At 43.4% G+C, this 25,414-nt stretch overlaps 1 protein-coding gene and 3 non-coding genes across 4 annotated transcripts; 3 read left to right on the top strand and 1 right to left on the bottom strand.

Annotated features, from left to right (window-relative positions):
• The first annotated feature begins 13,309 nt into the window (after positions 1 to 13,309).
• Positions 13,310 to 13,429, top strand: LOC137623916 (U5 spliceosomal RNA). Its single transcript, XR_011040675.1, has one exon. It is a non-coding gene; the product is annotated as a U5 spliceosomal RNA (small nuclear RNA).
• A 5,326-nt stretch (positions 13,430 to 18,755) lies between these two features.
• LOC137623921 (U5 spliceosomal RNA) lies at positions 18,756 to 18,875 on the top strand. The gene has a single exon (XR_011040681.1). It is a non-coding gene; the product is annotated as a U5 spliceosomal RNA (small nuclear RNA).
• A 2,475-nt stretch (positions 18,876 to 21,350) lies between these two features.
• LOC137623615 (uncharacterized) lies at positions 21,351 to 22,327 on the bottom strand. The gene is made up of 2 exons (XM_068354448.1): positions 22,175 to 22,327; positions 21,351 to 21,827 (listed from the first exon to the last, which is right to left on the bottom strand). Exons 1-2 carry the CDS (start codon positions 22,325 to 22,327, stop codon positions 21,351 to 21,353), a joined length of 630 nt encoding a protein of 209 aa, XP_068210549.1.
• Positions 22,328 to 23,779: 1,452 nt separating this feature from the next.
• Positions 23,780 to 23,899, top strand: LOC137623915 (U5 spliceosomal RNA). Its single transcript, XR_011040674.1, has one exon. It is a non-coding gene; the product is annotated as a U5 spliceosomal RNA (small nuclear RNA).
• Positions 23,900 to 25,414: the final 1,515 nt, after the last annotated feature.

Genomic DNA, 25,414 nt, shown 5'->3' with positions numbered 1-25,414 from the left:
ATGATCTTCCTAATCGGGTGGTTGAATCAGTAGAACTTCAAAAGTTCAAAGTTGGAGCAAATGCTTTTTTGTTGACCAGGCGGACATAGTCTTTTTATAGTTTATTTGACATATTTGTATTTGAAGTTTTTGATAGTTTATTATATGACATGTCTGTTTTGACGTTGTTTCTTATTTTAGAATGATTTATTGTTAATTTGTTCTCTTCATTTCTTTATTTCCTTATTTCCTTTCCTCACTGGGCTATTTTTCCCTGTTGGAGCCCCTGGGCTTATAGCATCTTGCTTTTCCAACTAGGGTTGTAGCTTGGATAGTAATAATAATAATAATAATAAACCTCCAAGAGGCTCGAACTCCGCCTGAGTCTAGGAAACTACTCAGTGCGAAGAAAGGAACAATCTGCGTTGACGTCCCTAAGAACACCTGCTGTGCCGAAGTTTTTATGAAGATAAGTACTGACACCTGTGCAAGGGAGAGAATTATAAAAGTGCCTAAGTTAAAGTTGCATTGATGGGAATTCCAAGGGAGTGAAGCTGGGGGATAATTGTGGGGAATAGTTTCTCGTAATAATGTGACAACCTATTCGCACCCAACATCATTTTTGTTTTCTTGTTTTATTTTACAAGTTTTCTTATGTTCAAGCAACAACAGTTTTTTTTTTGTATAACATTGAAGTGCGAAGTGAGGGTTTTTCTTTTGTTGTCGGGGGCACATAGACAGATTTCCAACATTATTTTCTTATGTTTTATGTGATCACCCGTGTTTTTTTTCTTTTACCATAATTATTCATTTGACATTTATGTTCTGCAGTTTATTTTACTGAGTGATTTCGGAAAATAGAAATTAAGTGATACCTTCTTTCTTTTATTATTATTTGTGCATCTGAATGTATTTGGATTGCTAGAGAGAATTAAGCTTAGTTTTGTCTTTTCGTTTTTTTACTGTAATCATTTCTTGATTTATTAACCATAAACTCGAAAACACATTTTGCTTTGACTTGTCAATTGTAAGTTATCTCCTTAAGAGTTTTACAATCATTTTCTTTTTTTTTGCCTAAATCAAAATAAAAACCATTGTATTTTTAGATTCGTACAACAGAGTTTCTTTTGTCCGTGATTTAGACTAAGGTTGAAACCAAATTGTTCCTACACGAATTAAAACTATTCCAACGAGGTGCAGCTCCAAAATAAATAAATGACCTCGGGTATTTTTGAACCGTTAATAATATTAACAGGTTCAGTCGTATAAAAGAATTCTGAGTGTCAATTAGTCGCTCTGGATTGACACGAAGTCACTGTGTCAAGTGGAGGGTCCGATTGATACTTTCTTTAAAGATCGTAATCTGCACAATCTACGTCACAATATGTATATATATATATATATATATATATATATATATATATATATATATATATATATATATATATATATATATATATATATATATATATATATATGAAAACATTCTTAATGGGTGCTACTATAGTGTGAGGTCTACCGCCATATGTCGTCTACCAGGTGGAGGGTGAGGTCTACCGCGTGACCAGCATCCCAGAGCCCCGCACCTAACCATCGAACGTATGAACTCCAAATCCATCAAAAACGTGACTTGCCCAAATAAAAGGAAGCAAATGGAGCTCCTAAATCAGTTTTTCCCTTGGCCTAAAAGAGATATCATCGATTGAAGGTACTAAAAATGTTGCGGAAGGAGTTTTATAGAATAGTCATTCTGACAGAAGAAGCAGCACTCGCCTTTTTAAGAGAGCACAATCTCTTGGATACAATTGAAGAAGCAGATCTATTTGTGTCATTCTTAGAAGATGTACGAAGTGTGTATCGCTAGAATAAATGTATGGAAATATATGATAACCTGTTTTGATGTACGAAGAGTGTATCACTAGAACAAATGTAGGGAAATATATGATAACATGTTTAGTCCTTTTTTTAATGTAACTAGAAATCCAATTATCTATTTAAGTCATATCTAAGAGATGTTTAAATTAAGTGTTTATTCCTTAAACAAATGTATGAAATGTGTTTTATCTATGTTGGACGAATAATTCAGCAGTAGACCTCACGCTATAGTACTAACGGGAGGTAGATCTCTTCTATAGTGTGGTAGACCTCACGCTATAGTAGCACCTCTTAATGTTTTATGTGTATATATATATATATATATATATATATATATATATATATATATATATATATATATATATATATATATATATATATATACATGTATAGAAATGTTGTAAGTTTCCTTTTTATGAATAGAACTTACCTGGCAGTTATATATACATAGCTAATAATCTCTATTTCGGCAGAATTTTTCTAAACGTGGCAACCGCCTTGTGGTGGTTGGGTGGTAACACCCGTTAAAGGGTGGTAGGAGGAATTATTCCCATTTTCTGTTCTTCAGTTCATCTTTGCCGGACGGATCGACAACACGTTGGTCCGTCATTAAGAGTTTTTCTTCGCTTTCCCTGCTCGGTGTACCAGTCTACTTTTTGGTGAAGTACTCTGATTTGGGGTTTTGGCGATCGTGTTTTTTGTTATCTCTTAGCTTTTTTGCTGTTTTCATTATGAGTAAAAAAGTCATTACCGTGTCTGTTCGAATGAGGAATGTAAGGTGAGACTACCGAAAATGGCGGTAGACCCTCACACCGTGTGTTTGAATTGTAGGGGTTTTGTTTGTGCCCTTAATGATAGGTGCGGGGAATGTAAAGTTTTGGATGAGAAGGATTGGTTGATTATGAAGCGCTATCTGCGTAAACTAGAGCTTGATAGAGTTAGGAGAGCCTCTAGGTCTAAGTCTAAGTCTGTTAGTGGTAAGGAAGACGAACTTAGTGTAGATTTATCTTTTGAACCTATAATTGATTCCTCTTTGGAAGTTGATCCTTCCCTTGAGTTAGTAACTCCTGCACCTCCTACAGGATCCGTATCTGCGGATGACCCTCGGTACGCTAGCCTGGCTGCCGAGTTGAAGGCCATTAAGGAACAACTGGAGGCCTTTAAAGGTAAGGATAGTGAAAGTGCTTGTGTTAGTGCAGTGGAGGTGGCGACTGACCGAACCTGTCATTACCCTAGGCCTAGACCTCTACCAAGCTCCCAGGACCAAGGGAGAAGGTATGTCGATGACCAAAAGGGGGTGAGAGGTACGTACCCTCGGTCAGCTGTCGCCTCAGACAGTCCTTTTGTCGATTCCCAGGCTGTTCTTGACCGTCACGGAAAAGACGTGTCGGATGTGTTGATTTCTTCTCCGAATTCGTCCAGACGTAAATGGAAATTTGAAGCGTCAAGATCTACTAAGAGGAGATGGAACCACGACGAACTGTCTCGTTCTTTCTCTCCCGGTTCTAGCAGTTATGAACCTTGTCCGTCGGAGGATGATTTCGACTCCGTGTCTGTAAAAAGGGCGAAGCCTAAGCCTACTGCCGAAGATCCTCCCCCTTTTACTAGTGTTATTCGTCAGCCCTCCCCTTCGGGGCCGAAAGACCCAGCTGATGTTGCTAAATCCTTTATGTCTGTCATGCAGGAACAACTTTTTACGTTAGTGCAAGCATTTAGCCGCCCTCACGCCCAGTCTGATAGACGTAAAGACGACTCGTTACCTATTAAGAAGTCTGCTTCTAAGAGAGAACGGAGTTCTCTAAAGAAAACTTCTCCCTCTCTACGCCAGGATGAGGAGTGTGTGCTTTCGCAAGGCGATACTTCTTCTCGATACCAGGACGATACGGTTTCTCGTTCTCGATACCGAGACGATTCTTTATCGAACGATGCTGCTTCTCGTTCTCGGTTCCAGGACGATACGGCCTCCCGTTCACGATACCAGCACAATACCTCCTCTCGTTCACTTCGCCACGACGATACCGCCTCTCGTTCACTTCGCCAGGACGATACCTCCTCTCGTTCACGACGCCACGACGATACCGACCCTAGTTCTCGATACCACGACGATACCGACCCTAGTTCTCGACGCCATGACGATACCGCCTCTCGTTCGCGACGTCATGACGATACCACCTCTCGTTCTCGACGCCAGGACGATACCGCTTCTTGCTCTCGACACCAGAACGATTCTGCCTCTTGTTCTCGGTGCCAGGGCGATACCAGCCTGCCTCTTCGGGATGATACTGCCTCTCGTTCCAAGGATTCTTCTAGCGCTGGACTCCAGGATGTAACCCGTCTTTTGCAGGACGATTTCTTTGATTTGCCCTTGTCGGGTTCTAAGGAACCTTCTTCTCGTTCGAAGGATATTGCAGATGTGGATCAGGACCTCGAGGAGGTTTCTGATGATGATGATAATCCTGCCGACGCTGCGGGAGATTACAAAGTTCTCTCTCGCTCCCTTCTTGAACTTTTTGGAGAGGAATTCCAACCTGCTGCCCCTCAATCTCCTCAATCCCAATTTAACAGAAAGAAGGCCAAGAAACAGTCGGCCTTCATCAAGATGAAACTCTCGATTTCTGCAAAGAAGGCTCTTACAAAGATTGATGACTGGATGAAGGAGCGGAGACAAGCAGTTAAGACTTCCTTCTCTTTTCCACCAGCTCGTCTTGCTTCAAAAGCGAGTATGTGGTATGCAACTGGGGAACCTTTGGGTCTGGGAGTGCCTTCCTCCTCCAAGGGTGACTTCTCTGGCTTAGTGGACTCTGCTAGAAGGCATGCTCTCAACTCAGCCAAGGTCATGTGGTCGATGTCGGAGCTGGATCATCTCGTCAAAGGTATTTTTAGAGCCTTTGAGGTTTTTAGTTTTCTAGACTGGTCGCTTGGGACTCTGGCAAGGAAAACTGACCAGATGGAAGGATCTAGGGACCTTACCAGTATTATGTCCTGTATGGACAAGGCCCTCAGAGATGGGGCGAATGAGTTGGCTGCGCTGTTCTCAGCTGGGATCCTAAAGAAGAGAGCCCTGCTTTGCTCTTTTGCTTCAAGGTCTGTTACCACTGCACAAAACTCTGAGCTTCTTTACGCCCCCCTGTCTCAACATCTTTTTCCCGAGTCCCTGGTTAATGACATTACGGTTTCTCTGGCCCAAAAGGCCACCCAAGACCTTTTATCTCGTTCTGCTCGTAAGCCCTTGGCAGGCACTCCTTCGAAACGGGAGGAAAGGAGATTCCAGCAGTCCTTTCGGGGCAGGACTACTTCTTCAAGACCAGATTTTAGAGGAAGGTGGCAGGAATCAGGACCAAGATCTACCAGGGGTTCTTTCAGACCTCGCTCCAGAAAATGAAGTTCGTCTCCTCCAGACAGTAGGCGCAAGACTGTCAGGTTTTTGGCAGTCTTGGAAGAGGAGAGGGGAGGACACCTGGTCCCTCTCAGTCATCAAGGAAGGATACAAGATCCCCTTTCTGAAAAAACCTCCTCTCGCAGATGCTCCGCTGGCCTTAGTAGCCCGGTACTCAGATCCGGGGAAACAGAAGGCCCTAATAGACCTTGTCGACCAAATGCTAGACAAGGGAGCGATAGAACCGGTTCGGGATCTATCCTCCCCAGGCTTTTACAATCGCCTGTTTCTGGTCCCCAAGAACTCGGGCGGATGGAGACCCGACCTGGATGTCAACTCTCTCAACGTCTTTGTGGAGAAGACGAAGTTCTCCATGGAGACGACTCAGTCGGTGCTGGCATCAGTACGTCCAGGGGACTGGATGGTGTCCCTCGACTTGCAGGACGCGTATTTCCATGTCCCCATCCATCCGACTTCGAGGAAGTACCTGAGATTTGTAATGCAGGGCAAGTGCTTCCAATTCAGAGCTCTTTGCTTCGGTCTCAGCACGGCTCCACAAGTCTTCACCAGGATAATGGCGAATGTGTCAGGCTGGCTGCATCAGGAGGGGATAAGGATATCCTTCGATCTGGACGATTGGCTGATTCGTTCACGATCGAGGGAGAAATGTCTGGAGGATTTACGGAAGACTTTTATGATGGCTCAAGATCTAGGCCTGGTCATCAACAGGGAGAAGTCTCAGATCAGACCGAATCAGACTATTCTCTATTTGGGGATAGTTCTGAATTCAGTTCTTTTTCGGGCTTCTCCCTCTCAGGAAAGACAGACCAAGTGTCTCGTAAAAGTCAGAACTTTCCTGGACAAGAAGAGGTGCTCAGCGAAGGAGTGGATGAGTTTGCTGGGGACTCTATCCTCCCTCGAACAGTTAGTTTCTCTGGGGAGACTCCACCTAAGGCCTCTTCAGCATTTTCTTTCGAAGACGTGGAACAGAAAGACGCAGAAAGACCCCTTTTCCTTCCCCATTCCAACAGAAGTTAAGAATCTTCTGAAGTGGTGGCTGGACCCAACCTTGTTAGGGGAAGGGATCTCCTTACACAAGAAGAACCCAAACCTAGTGTTGTTTTCAGGCGCATCAGAGTCAGGTTGGGGGGCAACACTAGGAAGCAAGGAGGCCTCAGGCTATTGGGAAGGAATTCAGCTGGGATGGCTCATCAACAACAAGGAGCTGATGGCCATTTTTCTGGGGCTAAAGGCCTTCAAGGACTTGGTGTCTGGGAAGATTGTGGAGGTCAACTCAGACAACACCACAGCTCTTGCTTACATCAGGAAGCAAGGAGGGACTCACTCTCTGTCTCTGTTCGAGACAGCAAGAGAGCTCCTTCTTTGGGCGAAGGAGAACAGGATAAGCCTGTTGACGAGGTTTGTTCAGGGACAGAAGAATGTGAGGGCGGACATGCTCAGCAGGAAAGGGCAGGTCCTTCCCACAGAATGGACCCTCAACCAACAGGTCTGTCAGAGTCTCTGGAGGCTGTGGGGGAGACCCCTCATCGATCTTTTCGCCTCCAACTTACCCAAGAGGATCCCCATCTATTGCTCCCTAGTTCCAGACAAGGAGGCAATAGCAGTAGACGCCTTTTTGATGGATTGGACGAGGATGGACACTTGCTTTTCCCCCGTTCAAGATCATCAATCTGGTAGTCAGGAAGTTCGCTCTCCTCGATTCGGGACGAATGATCCTGATAGCTCCGTTCTAGCCGATGAGGAAATGGTTCACGGAGGTGGTGGACTTGTTGATGGACTTTCCAAGAAGCCTCCCTGCAAGTCCAAATCTGCTCAGACAACCCCACTTCGAGAGATATCATCAAAACCCCCTCGCTCTCAATCTGACTGCCTTCAGACTATCGAGAAGCTTGTCAGATCGAGAGGATTTTCAGCGCAAGCTGCGAAAGCTATCGCTAGAGCGAGGAGGGTCTCTTCACAGAGGGTCTACCAGTCCAAGTGGGAGACTTTTAGAGCTTGGTGTAGGAAGCACAAGATTTCCTCATCCACTACCTCTGTGAGCCAGATTGCGGATTTCTTGTTGTACCTCAGGCAGGACGCTAAGCTGGTTGTGTCCACTATCAAGGGGTACAAAAGTATGCTCTCTTCTGTCTGTCGGCATAGAGGCTTGGACTTTTCTCGCGATAAGGACTTACATGACCTCTTGAAGTCTTTTGAGACAACCAAGCAGGCCCAGTTAAAGCCCCCTTCTTGGAACCTTGATATGGTTCTTAAATTTCTGTGCACCAAGAGATTTGAGCCCATCTCACCGGCTCCCCGTAGGGAGGTTACCAAGAAAACCCTCTTTCTTTTGGCCTTAGCAACAGCTAAAAGAGTCAGTGAAGTCCATGCAATTGAAAAACAGGTAGGCTTCAATCTGAATGGGGCAGTTTGTGCCTTAAGATTAGACTTTCTCGCTAAGAACGAGAACCCTTCTAAGCCCTGGCCAAGGACCTTTGAGGTTCCTAACTTGACCAACCTAGTGGGTCAAGAGCAAGAGAGGCGCCTCTGTCCAGTACGAGCCCTCAAGACCTACTTGTCTCGCACGAAAAATGTGAGAGTCTCTTCTAGCTCCCTGTGGTGTTCTGTGAAAGATCCTCAGAAGCCCCTTTCCAAGAACGCTTTGTCTTTTTTCCTGAGGGAAGTTATAAGAGAAGCGCATCTCTTGTGTGAGGAGGAACACTTCGGACTTTTAAAAGTGCAAGCTCACGAAGTGAGAGCCATTGCGACCTCGCTTGCTTACTGCAAGAACATGTCAAATTATGGATGCGACATTCTGGAGGAGCAACTCTGTGTTCGCCTCTCATTACCTCAGAGAGGTGAGAGTGGATTATGAGAAATGCTATACCTTGGCCCCATACGTAGCTACGGCTTCTGTATTAGGCAAAGGAGTTACTACCTCCCCTCAACCTTAGTTTTGTATACTTGTGCATAGGCTGGTGTTTTTTATTGGTTGTCTGATGACTTCGACTTGTGTACAGTCACCTCAGTCTAGTTAGATAATTTTCATCTACCTTGCAAAAGTTAGGTGGTTGGTTTGGTAAGGTTGCAGTTTTTATTTTGGGCAATAGGTAGTCCTGAAGTCTAGTCAGATTGTTGGTCTCACCCCGTTGACAGACTCGATTGAGTGTTTTCAGCACTGCAGGTCACATCCTGGCTGAAACTCCTAAGGGAAAGCGACTCAAGAGGCAGGAACCTTTGAAGTCAGCTACCTTAGCAGGTAGGAATCAAGGTGTTTATTTATCCTATAGCTTTTTTGGTTGTTTCCCCAACGATGTTTACTGTCTATCACCCTCCTCCAAGTGTGTTAATCAGCTATGTATATATAACTGCCAGGTAAGTTCTATTCATAAAAATGAAGTTTTTATGATAAAACAAAGTTTTATGAATACTTACCTGGCAGTTATATATACATTCGAAGGCCCACCCACCTCCCCTCAAGAGACAGGTCGGGCATAGATGAACTGAAGAACAGAAAACGGGAAGGATTCCTCCTACCACCCTTTAACGGGTGTTACCACCCAACCACCACAAGGCAGTTGCCACGTTTAGAAAAATTCTGCCAAAATAGAGATTATTAGCTATGTATATATAACTGCCAGGTAAGTATTCATAAAACTTTGTTTTATCATAAAAACTCCATTTTCAGTGTTTGTACTGTGCGTGTGATACATATATGACAGGTTCTCAAGACACTTGTGCAAGGCCAGGGAACCTTCCCTTCCGACCTCTCACCCCCTTGTCCCTCGGTCTTCCCGTCGGCATATAACTTAACGTTGACTCCGCCACCGCCGCAGGGGAATTGTCATCATTTGAACCCTACTCGTTCAACTGTTGTCTTCGCCTTTCTCTCTTCTTACGGGAAACATGGATTACTGAGCAAAGGGAGTGTGGCCTCTCAGAGTTTGATTATGGTCTTTCTTTTCTCAAGACCGTTCACCTTTCATGGGCCTCCGACAGTATACTTATGGGGGGAGCACCTTTCCCATTCACGTGTTAGGTTGCGCTTCCGATTGTTTTTCTCAATTATTTAAGTGAAATTTTAATTGTTGTAATTTTAACTTTTCAGCTTCTTCTCCATGGGGAACACTTCCCTTCGGAGGATCAGTGGTTCTTCCTATTATTGAATATTTTTAGCTGATTTAAATACTTTAATTCTTGTTTTATTACAGTTACTCTCTTCTCCCCTTCTCCCGTCGTTGTCGACTGGGGAAGGGAGGGCGCAATACTTATTTTAGGTTTGTTCCCTTGATGGTCCCTCTTCCTGTAGCGGACCAGGTGTTCCTCCGCAAGGAACTTTCTGTTACATAATTTATTTCATTTTTCCTCAGTCAGCGATGCAGTTTTCTTCATTCGACTAAGAACGCCGACGAAGCAGAGCTGCTCTGTTCATGCGTGGGGAATCTGCTGTCACTGCCGTCCCTCAGAGGACGTCATCATGGGCGTCATCCCTTCTCTTAGAAGTACACCCGTGGCAACACCTGATCAGCACTTCATCTCCAAGGAACTAGCTCCGGCTACGCTTTATCAGGTATCGCTCTCGTCAGATCATCTTAGAGCACTACCAGGAGGTTCGCCCCCAGGGGTTGGACAACTTTCCCTTTCGAGGGAGAGTTTCCTCCCCAGGTGTGAGGTTGTTTCTCCCTTTCGAGGGAGAACTTCCTGCATCTTCATCACTTCATCGACTCTGACTGCTGTTTCTGTCTTCACCTAGACTACACTCCCCCCTTGCTGAGTCTCTCTTCCTTCCGGGGCGGAGCATAGTCTTAGGTAAGTCTCTCCTGCAAAGTGATCACCTCTCTCGTTTGTAAGAGGGGCTACTCATAGAGACTCCTCTTCAGAGGATTGCTACTGGGCATCATGGGCGTCATCGGTTCCTGAACCTTCTCCTGACGATGCTATAGTGGATGTTCACCCTTCCAAAGGGCTCATCCCAGTTCCTGATCGTCCTACCAGTGCAACCTCGCGCTGCAGCTAGTCCTTGGACTTCAGTCCTGGACTCTTCTGAGGATCGTTCGCATTCCCAATCGGTGGATGTTCGCCCTTCCAAAGGGCACATCCCAGTTCCTGATCATCCTACTAGCTGACCTGCCGACCTACCAGCGCAACCTCGCCACAGACAGCAACGTTTGCCAGTGCACCAACCAACCTTAGATCACCGGCACCACACAACTTCGGTCTCCTGCTCGCTAACGATCTCTAATGCGCCAGCGCTCTTCTGCTCGCCAGCATTCTCCTGTGCTCCATCACGCTATTGTTTCCGCGCGCGCGCACCACCGTTGTCCTACGCGCCAGCGCTCTCCTGCATTCCAACGATCTCTGTGCATCAGCCTTTGCCTGCGCGCCAGCTCTCTCCTGCGCGCTAGCACTCTTCCGCGCATGCACTATCATTGTCCTACATGCCAGCGCTCTCCTGCACGCCAACGATCTCTACGCAGTAGCGTTCGCCCGTGCGGCAGCTCTCACATGCACACCATAGCTTCTGCGTGCGTCAGCACTCTTTCGCGCGCGCGCTAGCGCTCTTCCTCCCCCGCCAGTACTCTTCCACCCCCGCCAGTACTCTTTCGCCCCCGCCAGTACTCTTCCGCCCCCAGCAGTACTCCTCTGCACGCGTGCCAGCATTCTTCCACGCGCGCCAGCAGTCTTCCACGCGCGCCAGCAGTCTTCCGCGCTCGCCAGACCTGTTACGCGCGTGCCAGCAGTCTCCAGCGCGAGCGCACCAGCACTCTCCCGCGTGCTGCAGCAACAGCCTTCCGTGCGCTCACCAACGCTCCCCTACGCACGAGTTCTCACCCGCAATTGCGTGCCCAGGCACCCGCCCTTGCGCGACCAGTCATACGCTTATGCGCATTCTAGGGAGACTGCACAAAACCCTACACAGTGCCTTACTGCGTGCCAGCGCTCTCCGGCGCACTGGGGATCTTAGATCCAGCACTCTCCTGCTCACTTCCGCTCTCAGATCCAGCACTCTCCAGCTCACTTCCGCTCTCAGATCCAGCACTCTCCTGCTCACTTCCGCTCTCAGATCCAGCACTCTCCTGCTCACTTCCGCTCTCAGATCCAGCACTCTCCTGCTCACTTCCACTCTCAGATCCAGTGCTCGGCAATGCGCCAGCGCTTGCCTGTTCACCAGCGCTTGCCTGTTCACCAGCGCTTGCCTGTTCGCCAGCGCTCTTCTGCGCTCTCAGATCCAGCGCTTTCCTGCGCAGTTGCGGTCTCAGATCCAATGCACTAGCTCTTGCCAAAGAGCCAGTGCTCCCAGATCCAATGCTCACCAATGCGCCAGCTCTTGCCTGCTCTCCAGCGCTCTTCTGCACATTCACTGAATACTGGGCTTCAGCAGAAACTGAGCATAAGCATCATCCTGTGTGCCATCGCTCCAGTACTCTTCTGCACACTCATGCAGTAGGCAAAAAGAATAAAAAATTTTTGACAGGTCACCATTGCCCCATTCCTCTCCCTGTAAACGCATAACAACATGGCCGCCAGGAAAAGAGGGTAGAGGCTTCACAGAAGGGTTCAAGATCCCAAAGATTCCATCTTCCAAGGGGAATCAAATTCATTGGTAGAGACTCCTCACAGGGAACCCTCTTCGGCCTCTGGACCGCCCCCCAGAGCGAATGGCGAGGTCTCCCCGGCGAAGAAAGTTTAAGGTGAGACGCTGCCTATGCTGGGGGAATTTTTCCCCACACACAACACCAACCAAGACACGCCTATCTCATGACTGTGAGATGGCTGGAAGATTCGTGTCATGCCTCAAGACTTTCTCAGACAGAACCAAGCACGTCAGGCCAAAGATCCTGGAAACCTGCAGCCATGTCTTCGTCAGGAAGGATCTACACTGACCTCCCTTGATTCAGCAGTACCTAGGACCATACCATGTTGTTAGAGCGTGCACCCAAGGAACGCCTCATGATCCACAGCCAAGAAGATTTGGTTACCGTAGACAGGCTAAAACCCGCATTCTTAACAGTGGACGACGACTCCACAGAAGCCAGAAGCAGCCACCCCACAGTATCGCCCCCAAACAAGCCACCACCCACCCGGTACTGCAGGCATTGGCAATGGACAATCGAAACCCCCTGGAGACACCCTGTTGAACAGTACGGCGGACGAATCAACGGCCAATGACACCCCCGACCACAGGTCTCCTCGAAGATACCAAGAATGAATGGGTGTAAAAATATCAGCAACAATTATTGTAAATAACCCTTGTCCGGGGTGGGTGATTGGCCCTATTGTATAGACAGTTTCTTTTCAGATTTCGCCCCTCCGAATCCATGTTATGTACACATTATTTCCAACCCGTACTTGCTATGGGATATTTGTATGTAGAATTTCCTGGCCTCTCCGGTTTTGTCTCGTATTTATTGCTTTGCAATCCACTTATAAAAATGCAAAAGAAACACAAATATCCGGTCAGAATTGCCAATTGTGAGGGAGGAGGTCGCTGCCTCGACCCAGGCATTCCTTTGCTGTCCCCATGCCTTAATGTACTTTTAAGTATCTCAAGCAATAGCCTAAACGTGTTAGTTCTCAGTTGTCTCTCATTTGTGCCCTCACATGCTGTAAACTGCAAAGTGAAAATTTTCTTAGTTTTTTCCTCAAAGCCAACGTTAATCTTTTGAAGGGGCTATAAAAGGAAAGCATTTCCTTTTTACTAGTGAATGTTCACCTTAACATTTGTTACCATATAATTTACTTATCAGTGTTTTTTTTTAGTACCATTCACATTGTTTCTAAAAAGGCACATTTGGAAAATCATAAAAGTGGCAACAACAAATATTTTTTTTTTGAATTGCCATTTATTATCATGTTGGCGCTAAGCTATGATAAGGTATATTAATTAATCAGAGTAAGTAACAGTCTTTTTTTATCTAAGTATCTAACTGTAAGTTACTTCTCAGTTTATATAACTTCTGCTGGAATTTTATATGAAAATCTATATACGCATATAAAATACGCCCTTCTTGTACTAACAAGGATAACTGGAAACTTTTCAGTCAAAGTAGACAGGTGGTAGATTTTTAGTATATTCAGTAGCTCTGGCTTCCCTTCAAAACGCATAAATCTTTCGCCTTTTACTAAAGATTTCCGTGGAGGGGAGCAACTCAATGAGTCTGTAATTGAGTTTTTACTGTGGTCTACACTAGTAGACCCTATAAAGTTACAATATCAAACTTTACCAGAAATGTTCTGGTCTAAAGCAAAAATTATGTTGACATAAGTGGTCTAAATCTTTTTTCATTTTGAAAGATGACAGATAACACGTTAAATCTTTGATGAGCCCCTTAAATCGTGTTAAGAGTGAGACTGACTTAAAAAAAACACTGTTACCAATAATGAGTAACTAAGCATAAGTCATTCTTAAAGTTCTGAATTACCACCTACACAGGTATTTTCTCAGTTTTTCATTCATATCTACTGTAGACTACTTATGAGGAGTGCATTGTTTTTTCTATGTCATGTACTCATCTCCTGTCTCGCCTTATTCTTGTATTTGTTTTATCTTGAGGTCCTTCGAATAACATTCTCTTCCATCTCGTATAACTAACACAATTCCTATCTTATTCTCATTGTTTCCCTCAAACTTAAGGAATTACGATGACTTTTTCCAACTTACAAGTCTCTCCAGATTAACTAGCCACATTAAAGCACAATGATTCACTGTTTCACCTACACTAACTTGTATAACATATATATGTCATATACCTACATGCCTCACCCTTCAAGGCCTTGCTATCACAGGCATACTACACAAAATATTCATATCATTCTTTTAATCTGAATCAAACAAAATCTTCAAACTAACTTTTGCCTCTTAGATACTTCTCTTCTCTTCCAAATGTTATGCAAAATTCCTGCACTTACTTTTTGGGGGCTATGACTGACTGACTCTCTAAGAGACCCCGTCCGGACAATCTGCGCACGCATGCATGCACACACGCACACTTACCTTACTTTGTGATATTCCTACCATTGTAAGTTACATTACTGCCTTTATATGACTCACATACTTAATTTTTTCCATCATTCCTTTGGTTTTGGTTACCTTCATAACATCCATTTGTTAACATTTACATCGTTTTTATCCTTTTTATAAATACTACAAGTTGGATATTTCATTCTCATACCTGTCTTCTTGTCCCGCAGTTGGGTGCTAAGACATTTAGTCTAAAAGCCCCCATCCTTAGTTATCCTCTGGGTAATGTACTAAACTGAATTGAACTGTCCCAAAATTTTGTACCCCATCTTTTGCTCTTTCCTGAATTTTTTTGTCATTGTACCCACAAAAGGATTTACGGATTTTATACACAGCAAATCCTATTGCAGATTTGCTATTACGGGGTGTCACAATTCTCAACAAATTACTTAATGGAGCAGTGCTGTCAGTGCATTTTTATCCAGTGTGTTGATGACATTACTGAAGGCATTTTGCAGTGTTTCTTCTGCTCCTAGCTGTACATGTTGCCCTAGATCTTTCTACTTAACCTCAGTTCTTCTGCGGCTGAAGATTGCAAGTAGTTGAGGCAAACCATTTATGACCTGCTCTACCATGGCCCCTCAGACTAGATTGCTATAGTCAAACCATTCTGTCGTGGCCGTTGAGAAGAGCTCATTTCCAAAAGGTATCGTGTTCGAGTGTAAACACTTGGTTCATTTTCATTTGAAGGAATCACTCTTTAGAGACAAGTCGAAAACCTTTGAAAACAAAGATAAAGCCAGATTAAGAGATTAGGCACCCCATTTTCCTCACCCTTTCTTTACAACTGTACTAAATCGTCTAAATAAAATCAGCTTTACTATACTTCCTTGGTTATCGTTTTTTCTGCTGGCACACTGCAATATATATGGAGATATTTCAAATCATTTTATTGTGCTGCCTTTGTCAGATACTTATCTTTCATAACTGATATCTCCAAACTTATGGTGGTCGGGTCACATCTGTCAATCAATGGTCATCCAGCTTATAAGATTAGGATTTCTTAAAGGAAGTCAATTTAATCTTTGTTGTATCTCACCTCCCCCCTCTCTCTCTCTCTCTCTCTCTCTCTCTCTCTCTCTCTCTCTCTCTCTCTCTCTCTCTCTCTCTCTCTCTCTTTCTGGAACATTTGTGTCTTCAGAAGTACGGATACATGCTTTGGTGACATCAGTAAAAGGGCCGCGATTCATCTTTTCTTTTGTGAAATACTTGTACACACTATGTACTATTTCCCTTGCATTGGGGCAGAGAACACGGTTTGGAGATGTTTCCATGCTTTATGTTTACTAGATAATGCAGTCACTGCCTCAAACACTACATTTTATTTATACCCCAAGACCAACCATTCAAGGGATTAGATATGGCTCGCTGATATTTGCTACATAAATTTACCCTTGAGACCTCCAAGGACAGATCAATCGGATTTCAAACTTACCATCTGTCCGAGTCATATTAAGACGGTAAGATAAAAATGACAAATATCCTGGGATTATGATTTTGGGGGACATGTACTTGGTTGTAATTATCCTTATAGAAATGAATACCATACACTGTTGAAATATGCCAAAAAAAACGGTAAAAATCCAGTAATAGATGTTGTCAGGCATTTACCGTCTTATAAACGGAAATATTGACGTTAAATAGTGATATTATGATCATCAACCCATAATAAGATAACAGGGTAGGGTAAAAATTACACTCTCCCATATTTTACTGAATTACGGCTAAGAACAGTATATTTTTATGGATAATGTTCTATTAAAATTACGCTTATTTACCTGTGTACCTAATGAAATATATACTGTATGCTCGACAAGAATAACAGGAGAGAGAGAGAGAGAGAGAGAGAGAGAGAGAGAGAGAGAGAGAGAGAGAGAGAGAGAGAGAGAGAGAGCAGATTCACTTGTCTTAATCCAGTGAGATTAGTGAAAAAGGTGGGGATGCACCCTAGGCATACCCTGAGGAATATTATCTGTCATTAACGGTAGCATTAGTCTCACTCAATTTGTATGGCTCGTCTCTAACCGCAGTGTTCATTTTTCCTTAAAGTGGTCGAAATATTTTGACATGGGTACGCTGTACAGGGGAACAGAAACCGTCTCAGCGGCCACGACAGAATGGTTTTACTATAGCATCGGTGGTGAACCTCAGGGAGGCTTTTGGGTACTGGTAAACCATCTGGGTGGCATTGGCAAAAACTATCTTCGTTTGTTCGAAGGCCTGTTATTGTGGAGTCTCCCATCTCAGTTTCTTCAGCTTTCCCTTTAGGACTTCATTTAGAGGGAAAATGATGCGTGCGATGTCTGGTGTGAACCAGCGGTAATATTTCACCAGGCCGATGAACTCCTGCAGGGATTTGACCATCGTTAGTGTAGGGAAATCCTTTATGGCATTCACCTTTGAGGCCATGACACGAACGCCAGTAGACGAGACCTCTTGTTCTTGGAAGTCCACCTTCTCAGCTCCGAAAGTTCACTTATCAAAACGGACAACCAATCCACTTTCCTGGAGGTGTTTCAGAACCATCCAGACATGGTCCCTGTGTTCTTCTGGAAATTTAGAGAAAATCGGGATGTTGTCCATGTAGCAGCTGCAGAAAGGTAAGTGCCCTTGGATGCTGACCATTAGGCATTGTAAGGTAGCCCCAGAGTTTCTGAGGCCGAAGGTGGAGTAGGAAAACGTGTACAGGACGTGATGATGGTCATCTTAGGAACGTCATTTTTGGGTAAACGCATTCCCCAATTGTTACCGTTTCCCCACAGGTCTTCAGTATGTCTGCTTTCTCCAATCCTGCTTTACCTCTTTACCCTCTATCTCTGCCTTTCTTCCTTTCTGTGGTCTGTAAATTTGTTTACTTCAGAAATTGTATCCAAAATTATTCTAACTCACAAGCACATGTGTCCGATGTTGCCACTACACAAACACACACACAGGCACTGTAACAGCACACTCATAATGAATGAAGGAAATTGAAGATTTTCCCAAGCTAGTGTAGTTTATGAAGGTCTGTAGAATGGTTAGGGTTTGGTGTGCTTTTGGTAGGGAAGCCCAAGGACAGTGAACAACGAAGGTTAATGGAATGAGCAGTTAAGGAAGCAAAAGTCTAGGCTGATGTGAAGGGGTAAGATATGAAACAAATATAAAGTTTATTATAAAAAAATAAAGTAAACCACACGGGAGGTTGGTTGGAGTTTCGTGAAGAGTGTGATGGATGAGGGAGTTAGATGTCGGGTAGGGGAAGGGGTAGGCACAACCAGGGCGACATCATGAATAAAAAGCACAATACTAACTGAAAGGGAATTGGAGTGTTAATTTAAAAAAGAAAACAGAACTGTGAATATATGAATGAGTGAGTGTTGGAATAGATGAGCAGAGACAATTGACGATAAATCAGAGAAGAATAAGAGAAAGAGACAGAGTGAAGGGGAGAGGGTGGAGAGCTGGCCGGTTATCTGTGGAGACATGGCTGTCAGTTGGGGGATTTGTTTCAAACAAGCACCCTCCCTTGTGGTAAATTTTCGTTGCATTGAGTATAGTAAATGGCTTATATTACATTATGTCTCTTGACATTTTTCCTACACATTTTTTCTTGACCTCTCAATATAGTTTTCTGAAACAAAATGGTTATGGTGGAAAGATCACTTCAGCTCACAGTAGATTGAATAATAAATAGTCAAATGTGAACAGGTTCTCTTTTTCAACGTGATAGACAGTTTTCATTCACTTTTGTCGTATATCAGGAGTTGACTTATTCTTTGGGATTAATTTTCGATCATATGATGGTATGGGGAAACCGAAAGGAAATGGCTGAATATAAAGTGTTTAGAGCTGGCGAGACTACTTAAAGTACTGGCTTATACCTCCTGAGGGTTCAGATCATCAAACACAACATTGAATATATAAAGCCTTATTCATATAAAAAGCATGCTTATGGTGGTGACGTATGTTCCTCAGAGACCCTAATCATATTAAGAATTGTTGACTCTGTACATCATGGTTGCATTGGGATAGCTAGAGAGACTTTCTTGTCATTGCCTATACCATAATTTGCTGTAAACTACAAAGTAAAAATTTTCCTGACTTTTTTTCCCCAAAGCCAATATTAATCTTTCGAAGTGACTGCAAAAGGAAAGCACAGCATTTCCTTTTTATTAGGGGATGTTCACCTTAATAACATTCGTTACCATATATTATATGTAACTTTTTAATACCATTCACATTGTTTTAAAATTGCACATAGTGGCAACTATGAAAAGATTTCTTAATAGTCATTTATTATCTTGCTGGCACTAAGCTTTGATAAGCTAAATTCATAAATCATAATGAACAAGCTTTTTATTGTAAATATCTAACTGTAAGTTACTTTTCAGATTATATAACTTCTACAGGAATGGTATAATGAAATCTATATACGCATATAACATATGCCCTTCTTGTACAGACATAGATAACTGGAAACTTTGCAGTCAAAGTAGAGAGAAGGTAGATTTTTAGTAAATTCGGTAGCTCTGGCTTCCCTTCAAAACGCATAAATCTTTCGCCTTTTACTAAAGATTTCCGTGGAGGGGAGCAACTCAATGAGTCTGTAATTGACTTTTTACTGCGGTCTACACTAGTAGACCCTATAAGCTTGCTATATCAAACTTTGCCAGAATTTTTCTGGTGAGAAGTGAAAAATTTGGTGGTATAAGTGGTCTTATGTATTTTCATTATGGAAAATGATAGATAACATGGTAAAGTTTTGATGCCTTCCTTAAATCCTTGAAACTAAATTTTGCTTCTTAGATACTTCTCTTCTTTTCCAAGTGCTATTTAATGTTCCTGCACCTACCTTACTTTGTGATCATTCTATTTCCGTATACTGCTACATTAATTCCTTTGTACATATATAACTCAAACACTTAAATTTTTCCATAATTTCTTTGGTTTTGGTTACCTTCTTAAAGTCCTCTTGTTAACATTTACATCCTATGTATCCTTTCACAAATAACAAAGTTGGATACGCCTTTCACCTGTCTTCTTTTCCCACAATTGGGGGCTAAGACAGGTTGGTTGGTTGGTCTAGATTGGCCGGGCATAATGCCTAGATGGGGGCTCTTTGACTCTAGGTCATAGCCCCAGATGGGGGCTCTTCGACTCTAGGTCATAGCCCCAGATGGGGGCTCTTCGACTCTAGGTCATAGCCCCCCACAGGTGCAGCTTTCGATCTTGCGATTGGTTCTGCAAGCTCCCAGCTCACGAGAAACTTTTTTTTCCTTATTAAACAGTAGCTCCACCCAGAGCTGTTCCACAAACTAACAGATAATCAGTTCGCTCAAATAGCAAGCTCAAAAACAACAAGCTCACCTGCCTGGACTTACAGTCGCTCAGCTCCTTGAGCATAGCTGTAAGTAGGGAGGTGCGGCCGCTTAGCACCAAGATCATGACCACCAGGAGGACCAGGAAACCAGGTCCATACTGGAACCGAAGTGAAAAGTTTTAGTGATAAGTAAAAGTAGCGACAGTAGCAAGTCCCAGTGAGTAGAAGAGACTGGGAGAGGAGAGAAGGAACTTTAGTAGTAGAGAAAAGGAGCAGTTTAAAGCACCGTTGCTTATCCCTGCTCAAGGGGTTTGGGTGTTACTAGAGGAGAGAGGAGGGATTGAATTATGAACAAGGGAGCAGACTTTAACTACAAGCTGTAGGATCAAGGGGATTAGCTTTTCAACAGGTAAAGACTCAACTTGGGAAATGAGGGAGGAGACTGTAGGGTCAGGAGGAAGAATCTGGGTAGGATTGGGAATAGGGTTGATGACTGGGTTTGGATCAGTGACTGGTGTTTGGGCAGTGACAGGAATAGCTGCAACTGGAGCAGGTTCAGTGAGAGGGCGACGAGGTGGCCTGGAATGTGGAGCCCTTTTGGGCTGCGGTGGCTGTTGCGGTGCTACTGCTGTAGAAGTAAGTGGGGCTGCCTGTGGTGTTAATACTCTTCTGAGAAACTCTGGACACTTCTTATTCCAGGCATGATGGGGTCCAGCACAGTTTGGACACTGCATGAGTCTCTGTTCCATTTTTATGTGCATTCTTTGCATACTTGGGTTGCATGATGGTAGCTGCAGACTCCACAGACTGCTGGGCTTCTGCAGTCCTCCTTGTGTCCAAAGCGCTGACAATTGAAGCAGCACAGTGGGTCACTCTTAAAGTCCTTTATGGGGGAAAGATCCTCACAGTCCAAGGTTCAGTGTCTTTGGGATAGGGCCAACAAAAGTGACCGTGATATTTCTGGTAGGCTGCTTGTGACTGCCCAGCCTGGGCCACTTGACTGCAGTCAGTTATGAATGACAGTGGCATGTTGATTGGGTAGTTAGTGACGATTGCTTTTCTTAATCTCTTGGCAGGATCAAGATAGGTCAGAGAGGCATCAGTGTGTAGAAAGCTGGTGCTATCCTGATCCTTTGTGGTGGTGATTATGTCACCCTTTAAGTCGGCACTGGCAGAGATTTTTAGTTGTGGATTTGAGGCTGAAATGGCTGCTACTGCTGCATAGGAGGGTGCTCCTTCCACTGCAGGCAGCTTGAATTTCTGTGGAAGTCCTGGGTTTATGGGGGTAGGACGAGGTTCTGGAGGCAGCTCAATAGTTGTAGACAATGTGGCAGGAATTTCCTGGGATTCCTGAGATTCTTGAGCCGGTTCAGCAGCTTGATTATGAGTGGTAATGGCTTTTGTTGGTACAGGAGCAGGGTATGCAGATGGAAGGAGTGTAGCATTGGCTTCAGCAAGTAGCTGTGTAAGACACTGTTTTCAGTTGCAGTCTTGTTGATGGGTTTCAGCTAGTGCAGGAGGGTCGAGGTCCATGGGAGGATCTTTTGCTTCTGTTGTTGGAGTGCAGGCAGTGGAGGGAGTAGTAGGTGGTAGCAGGGGCCATCTGGGTGGCCTGCCTAGAGTCTTCAGCATTCTTTGTAGAACTCCTAGGGGATGGAAGGGAGGTAACTGAATGTCATAGCTCGGTAGAGGGAGTGCCCTTTTATACAAAGGGGACTCCCTGTTTCTCCTGGTGATCAGTTGGTACAGAGCATCATGATACAGATTGCAGTCATCACACCTGCACCGTATCTTGTGATTTACGCAGTCCCAGTCAAGTGTCCTGGGTTCATGGGGGTAGGACGAGGTTCTGGAGGCAGCTCAATAGTTGTAGTCGATGTGGCAGGAATTTCCTGGGATTCCTGAGATTCTTGAGCCGGTTCAGCAGCTTGAGTATGAGTGGTAATGGCTTCTGTTGGTACAGGAGCAGGGTCTGCAGATGGAAGGAGTGTAGCATTGGCTTCAGCAAGTAGCTGTGTAAGACACTGCGTACAGTTGCAGTCTTGTTGATGGGTTTCAGCCAGTGCAGGAGGGTCGAGGTCCATGGGAGGATCTTTTGCTTCTGTTGTTGGAGTGCGGGCAGGTGGGGTGGCAGTAGAGGAAGTAGTAGGTGGTTCCACTGTTGATCCACTTTTCTGTTTCTTTGCAGGTGGCGTCTTCACTGGGTTGGGACTGGGATCTGGAGCAGCAGGAAGAGCCACCGCTGGTTTCTTCTTTTCCTTTTTCTCAGGCTTCTCCTGTGGGAGCTTTGAGCGACTTGATTAGGCCTCCCCCCCTCCCCCCGCCAGGTAAGGCCATCAAGCAGTCTGGATCATCATCACCATCTGGCATTGGTAGCAGGGGCCATCTGGGTGGCCTGCCTAGAGTCTGCAGTATTCTTTGTAGAAATCCTGGGGGATGGAAGGGGAGGTAACTGAATGTCATAGCTCGGTAGAGGGAGTGCCCTTTCATACAAAGGGGACTCCCTGTTTCTCCTGGTGATCAGTCGGTACAGAGCATCATGATACAGATTGCAGTCATCACATCTGCACCATATCTTGTGATTGACACAGGCCCAGTCAAGTGTCCAGCCATACAAAGCTACCAGCTTGAGGGCATGGAATATAAGAGTTTGCCTGTGGTCAGAGTAGGATTTACAATCCCTGCACGGTTTCTTCTGGGTGACAGAAATCTTGACAGGCTGTTGCTTCTTGCTGTAGCAGAACCCACAAATGAAGGTTCTACTATACCCACTCATGGCAGACTCCTTTTCGGTGTTACAGCCGAAAATTTCGGCCAGGTTCTAGTTCAATGTCAACCGAAAATTACGGCCAGCAAGCTGGCAAGGGACCTGGGTATCTCCTGAGTTGAGTGAATGGTGTCTTCTATGCGAGGTTAGCAGGTCCCTGAGCGGGAAGAGTAATCGTCTCAGTCTGGGAGCTGAGTTGAGACTGACTAAGACATGTAGTCTAAAAGAACTCATCCGGAGGTATCTTGCGGGCAATCTACTGAACAAAATTGAAGTCTCATCGTTTTTGTATCCTGTCTTTTGCCCATTCCTGATTTTTTTTTATTATTGTGCCCACAAAAATATTTATGGATTTTATACAAGTAGTAAATCCCAATTGCAGATCCACTATTATACCAAGCCATTGCTTTGCTTGTTAGATTGCCCAGACTTGTGCTGGACACGGGCTTTTGCGTTGGCAGCCCGTAGCTCGCTAAGCCAATCACTCTCCTAGTTATGTATCAGCCCCAGACTTCGCGAGGGTTAGGTAACAGAGATAGGCGGGATTTCGCGAATAATTGCTGCACGAGGAGAACCTAACAACTCCCTGTCCATTGGCTATTCTCGGATAATTAACACACCAAGTACAGTACTGTCTAATATTGCTTTTACTTTGTTTTTATCACAGTATAAGTAGTTTGTTTTTGCTTTGTTTTTATCACAGTATAAGTAGTTTGCAATTAATGGAAGACATATCAGAAAATTTACAATATATGTGTACAATACATACTGGACACGATAAGGCTACGGTACAGTCTAAGCACTACAGTAGTCGTTGCCCTAACGTTAACTTTAATTTTGCCCAGTAGTCATCATACAGTTACAGTATAACAACAAACCACTGTCGTTTCTATCTAGTAATACTATATAATATCGATGATACTGTAGTTTATATTACTGTAATATATGTACAGTATTATTACTACAATACTTTTAACTGTACTGTAAATGTTCGGTGGTTTCGTTCGGACGACGTGACTATTTGACAACTCGCCACACACGTAGCTTACTTTACATAATATATGTATACAATTTAAGATTAACGAAGTGTACATATTTTATACAACGACCACTAATAATTTTCGTACGAAGTTCTACGCACTCTTGAAGCATGATGTAACCCCTGATGTGTCGGTATCGTCTCTTGCACGATACTGTAGGAAATCCCATATCTACAGTATATTACTCTGAGAATATATTATTGGCACTAAGATTTAACAAGGTAAATTCATAAGTCAAAGTAAATAGCAGTTTTTTTGATGGAAGTATGTAACTGTAAGTTACTTTTTAGCTTATATAAAGTCTACAGAAATTGTATATGAAAATCTATATACCCATAAAATAGGCCCTTCTTGTACTGATGAGGATAACTGGATACTGTGCAGTCAAGGTAGACAGGTGGTAGATTTTTAGTATGTTCGGTAGCTCTGGCTTCCCTTCAAAACGCATAAATCTTTCGCCTTTTACTAAAGATTTCCGTGGAGGGGAGCAACTCAATGAGTCTGTAATTGACTTTTTACTGTGGTCTACACTAGTAGACCCTATAAGCTTACAATATCAAACGTTGGGCTGAAGGGAAAACTTTAGATGCCATACACAGTCATACTCACTTCTTTCATTATGGAAGATGATCGATAACAAGTTAAAGCTTTGATGATGCCTTCCTTGAAATGTGTGAGCAGTGATTGCTAAAAGCAACTGTTACCAATGATGAGTGGCTAAATATAGCACATGTCATTCTTAAAGTTCTGATTTACACAGGCATTTTCTGTCTTTCATTCCTATCCAGGCTACTTATGGGAAGCACATTGTTCCTTCCATATAATATACTGTCTCACCTTATTCCTGTATTTGTTTTATCTTCAGGTCCTTTGAATAACATTTCTCTTCCATTCCATGTAACTAGGATGATCCCTATCGTACTCTCATCATTTCCCTCAAATCTAGAGAATGATGTAGACTTCTTACCAACTCACTAGTCTCTCCAGATTAACTAGCCACATTAGAGCACAGTGATTCATTGTTTTGACCAGCACCCACTTAAAGAAGGTCGGCCAAACTGTGGTCAGTATTTTTTCTTTCTTTCTTGCTATCCCGGTGTACCGGTTTCAAATTACCCCCTCCAAATCTTACCCCCCCCCCGGTAATTTGAAACCGGATTCAAACTACCGGGGGGTAACTTGATACCGATTTCAAGCTACCCCCGGGGGTAATTTGAAACCGGTTTTATGCTACCCCCCTGGTTTCAAATTACCCCCCTCGTTTTTGCGCAGGATCTGATCATTTATGAATATTAATAAATTGCTTTTGATCAGGGTCAACACAATCATTAGGTAATATGTATATACATGTATTGTTCCACCTATTGGTATCGTTTATTAATATCCAGCCTTTATCCGTCTTATGTTTATATCTTAGCTAATAAATGTCGGATATTAAATTATCAGTCATGGGAGCATATTTGACCGAGACAGGAAGACGAGGTGAAATTTGATTTTGACGGTTATTTTTTCCATTATTTGAAATATTTCATAATTATATTGCAAGCAAATATTATATAAGGTATAATCAACATATTGATCATAAGTATATATGTATACATATATATATATATATATATATATATATATATATATATATATATATATATATATATATATATATATATATGTATATATATATATATATATATATATATATATATATATATATATATATATATATATATATATATATATGTTGTAAACTATATCATTCATGATATCTGTAAATAATTGACACTTTTAATAAAGCAAGATTGTAAGCAATTATAACAGTTTTAATAAAACATGATACAGTACATGCTGTTTGCTTCTACTGTACTTACATTGGTTGTTTGTATACGAAAACACCTGGACTACGGAAAAGTCATTACACTTTATAGCCCTCTATGGATGACATTGAACACAGCTTGTGTTAATCGCACAACTGTTGTTACTGATTTTAGCCTAAAGGCAGGCAGCTGTGTGTTATCATGGGCTAAATCAAATCCTATTTAAACCATCTTTAAGAATAGTA

The sequence above is a fragment of the Palaemon carinicauda genome, chromosome 30, assembly GCF_036898095.1.
Source record: "Palaemon carinicauda isolate YSFRI2023 chromosome 30, ASM3689809v2, whole genome shotgun sequence".
NCBI lineage: Eukaryota > Metazoa > Arthropoda > Malacostraca > Decapoda > Palaemonidae > Palaemon > Palaemon carinicauda.
This window is presented reverse-complemented; position numbering and strand designations above follow the sequence as displayed.

What these genes read in the sequence shown, in the direction of transcription:
- LOC137623615 (XM_068354448.1), bottom strand. Translation starts at nt 22,327, where the DNA reads ATGAGTGGGTATAGTAGAACCTTCATTTGTGGGTTCTGCTACAGCAAG. An exon ending in TATTCCATGCCCTCAAGCTG is followed by an intron (nt 21,828 to 22,174) that starts GTAGCTTTGTAT and finishes AAGCTCCCACAG; the next exon opens with GAGAAGCCTGAGAAAAAGGA.